The following is a 2,032-nucleotide window of genomic DNA, read 5'->3' on the forward strand; positions in this document are numbered from 1 at the left end:
TTAGGGCAGTGTTCGGTCCTCGCGGCCATCACTTAGCGTAATCTCCGTCAGGCTGCGCGTGGAGGACAGCACTGCTCTGCGCGCGGGTTATTAATGACCCAGCTCACCTGAACGTCCCACCCCGGTCCTGCGCTCATTGGTGGATCTCTGTAATATTCAGATACGGCTCTTGTCATTGGACGTATCTCCACACAATTGATTTCTTAAAGCAATTCCTATTGAAGTTGTGTAAGGGAATATTCTAAAGCACCCAGGAGACTTAAAAGGACGTCGCCGATCATCACCGAGGAGACTGCGCGAGCTCTCACCCAGCCGTCTCATGTCCGTGAGTAATGTATTTATCACATCTGCACCGAGAGAGGGACATACCGCGAGCTTCGGCACTGTTCGGGACGGGTACTGTAAAAACTTGTCGAGGTTCTTTGCAGCCCTATCCTGCGCGAGGGGTCCCGTGCCATAACGGCTGAGTGACGCCTCGCGCAGAGCAGGGTCTAGAGATGCACCTCAGTATCCAGCCGTGAAACCAGTTTGCGGAGCAAGACAGTAGCTCGCACGTGTATTTTTTTTTTCTGTGATTATTCTGAAGTTCGGTTTGCATTCTCTCTCTCTCTCTCTCTCTCTCTCTCTCTCTCTGTGTGGGTGTGTGTGTAGATTCTTCATTAGGAGATTTGTCTGCCAGTTGACTAATAATGGATGGGAACCCAGCGCCTGTGTGACTCATTTACTAGAGATAATAAAGTTTCTTCACATTAATCAATCTCACATTCCTACCACAGTTTCCTATTCTGTTATAGATGCTTTACAATCTCAGTGGTATAACCCCTTCAAAAAACACACACACAAACACACATGCGTGTGCACACACACACAGGGGTCCGACAAACTGTCTTTATTCAATCAGAAAAAGGATTCTCATGAATGAAAACTGCAGAAGCTATCAGCGGTAATGTTCAGTAGTTATTTGTGTGTGTGTGTGTGTGTGTGCCCTTCACACACTCAGGGCTGAAGATGTGTGTGTGGAGACTGTAGATGCAGGTCTTTGTCGCAGTCCTATCAAGGGACGGACTCGAGAGGGATTCACTGGAGATGAGAGGAAATACTGTATGTGTGTGTGTGTGTGTGTGTGTGTGTGTGTGTGTTCATCAGCAATGGCCCTAAGGGCAGGACAACATACAGTCATTTACACTCATCATTTATTCCCTGTGTGTGTGTGTGTGTGTGTGTGTGTGTGTGTGTGTGTGCGCACACATGGGTGTCTGTGTGTATTGTGTGTGTGTATGTGCGCGGCCGTACGTGTGTGTGTGTTTGTGTGTGCGCGCGCATGGGTGTTTATATTTGTGTGTATATACATATTTTTGTGTATATACATATGTTGCATGCATGTATATTTCGCGTATGGCTGTGTTTGTTTATTGTATTTTTGGCTGTGTGTATATGTTTGCATATATTTTTACATTATCTATGTGTGTTTGTGTTTATGTGTGTGTGTGTGTGTGTGTGGGGGTAGAGAGTTGTGTGTGTCTGAGTGCTGTCTGTGTGTGTGTGTGTGTGTGTGTGTGTGTGTGTGTGTGTGTGTGTGTGTGTGTGTGTGTGTGTGTGTGACTGTGTGTGTGTGTGTGAGAGAGAGAGAGAGAGAGAGAGAGGTGTGTGTGTGTGACTGAGTGTGTGTCTGAGTGCTGTGTGTGTGTGTGTGTGTGTGTGTGTGTGTGTGTGCGTGAGAGAGACACAGACAGAAAGTGTGTGTGTGTGTGTGTGCACTGCAGTAAGTGTCCTTAAATACAGTTGGGGTCACAGCTTTTACCAGTGGGACCCCATACTAACCCCCTCCCCCATCTCACACATGCACACACACACACACACAGATGCATACACACACACATTAACACATGCTCACATACACACTCCAAACAGACACACACTTAGGCCCCGTCCACACGGAGACGCTTTTTGGGTTAAACGCACAGGTTTTGCATCGTCTTGGCTTGTTCAAACGAATCCTGTAAACGCACTGCCCGAAACCTGGTCCCAGGGT

The 2,032-nt window shown here is 47.5% G+C and overlaps 1 protein-coding gene across 1 annotated transcript in view; it reads left to right on the plus strand.

Annotated features, from left to right (window-relative positions):
• The first annotated feature begins 259 nt into the window (after window positions 1-259).
• The window catches only part of crtac1b (cartilage acidic protein 1b), a 60,120-nt gene continuing 58,347 nt past the window's right edge, over window positions 260-2,032 (plus strand). The window contains exon 1 of the mRNA XM_048269918.1: window positions 260-325. Within this exon, the coding sequence (XP_048125875.1) occupies window positions 320-325 (6 nt within the window). The 5' untranslated portion in view covers window positions 260-319. The remainder of the gene's footprint in view (window positions 326-2,032) is intronic.

The sequence above is a fragment of the Alosa alosa genome, chromosome 18, assembly GCF_017589495.1.
Source record: "Alosa alosa isolate M-15738 ecotype Scorff River chromosome 18, AALO_Geno_1.1, whole genome shotgun sequence".
Taxonomy (NCBI): domain Eukaryota; kingdom Metazoa; phylum Chordata; class Actinopteri; order Clupeiformes; family Clupeidae; genus Alosa; species Alosa alosa.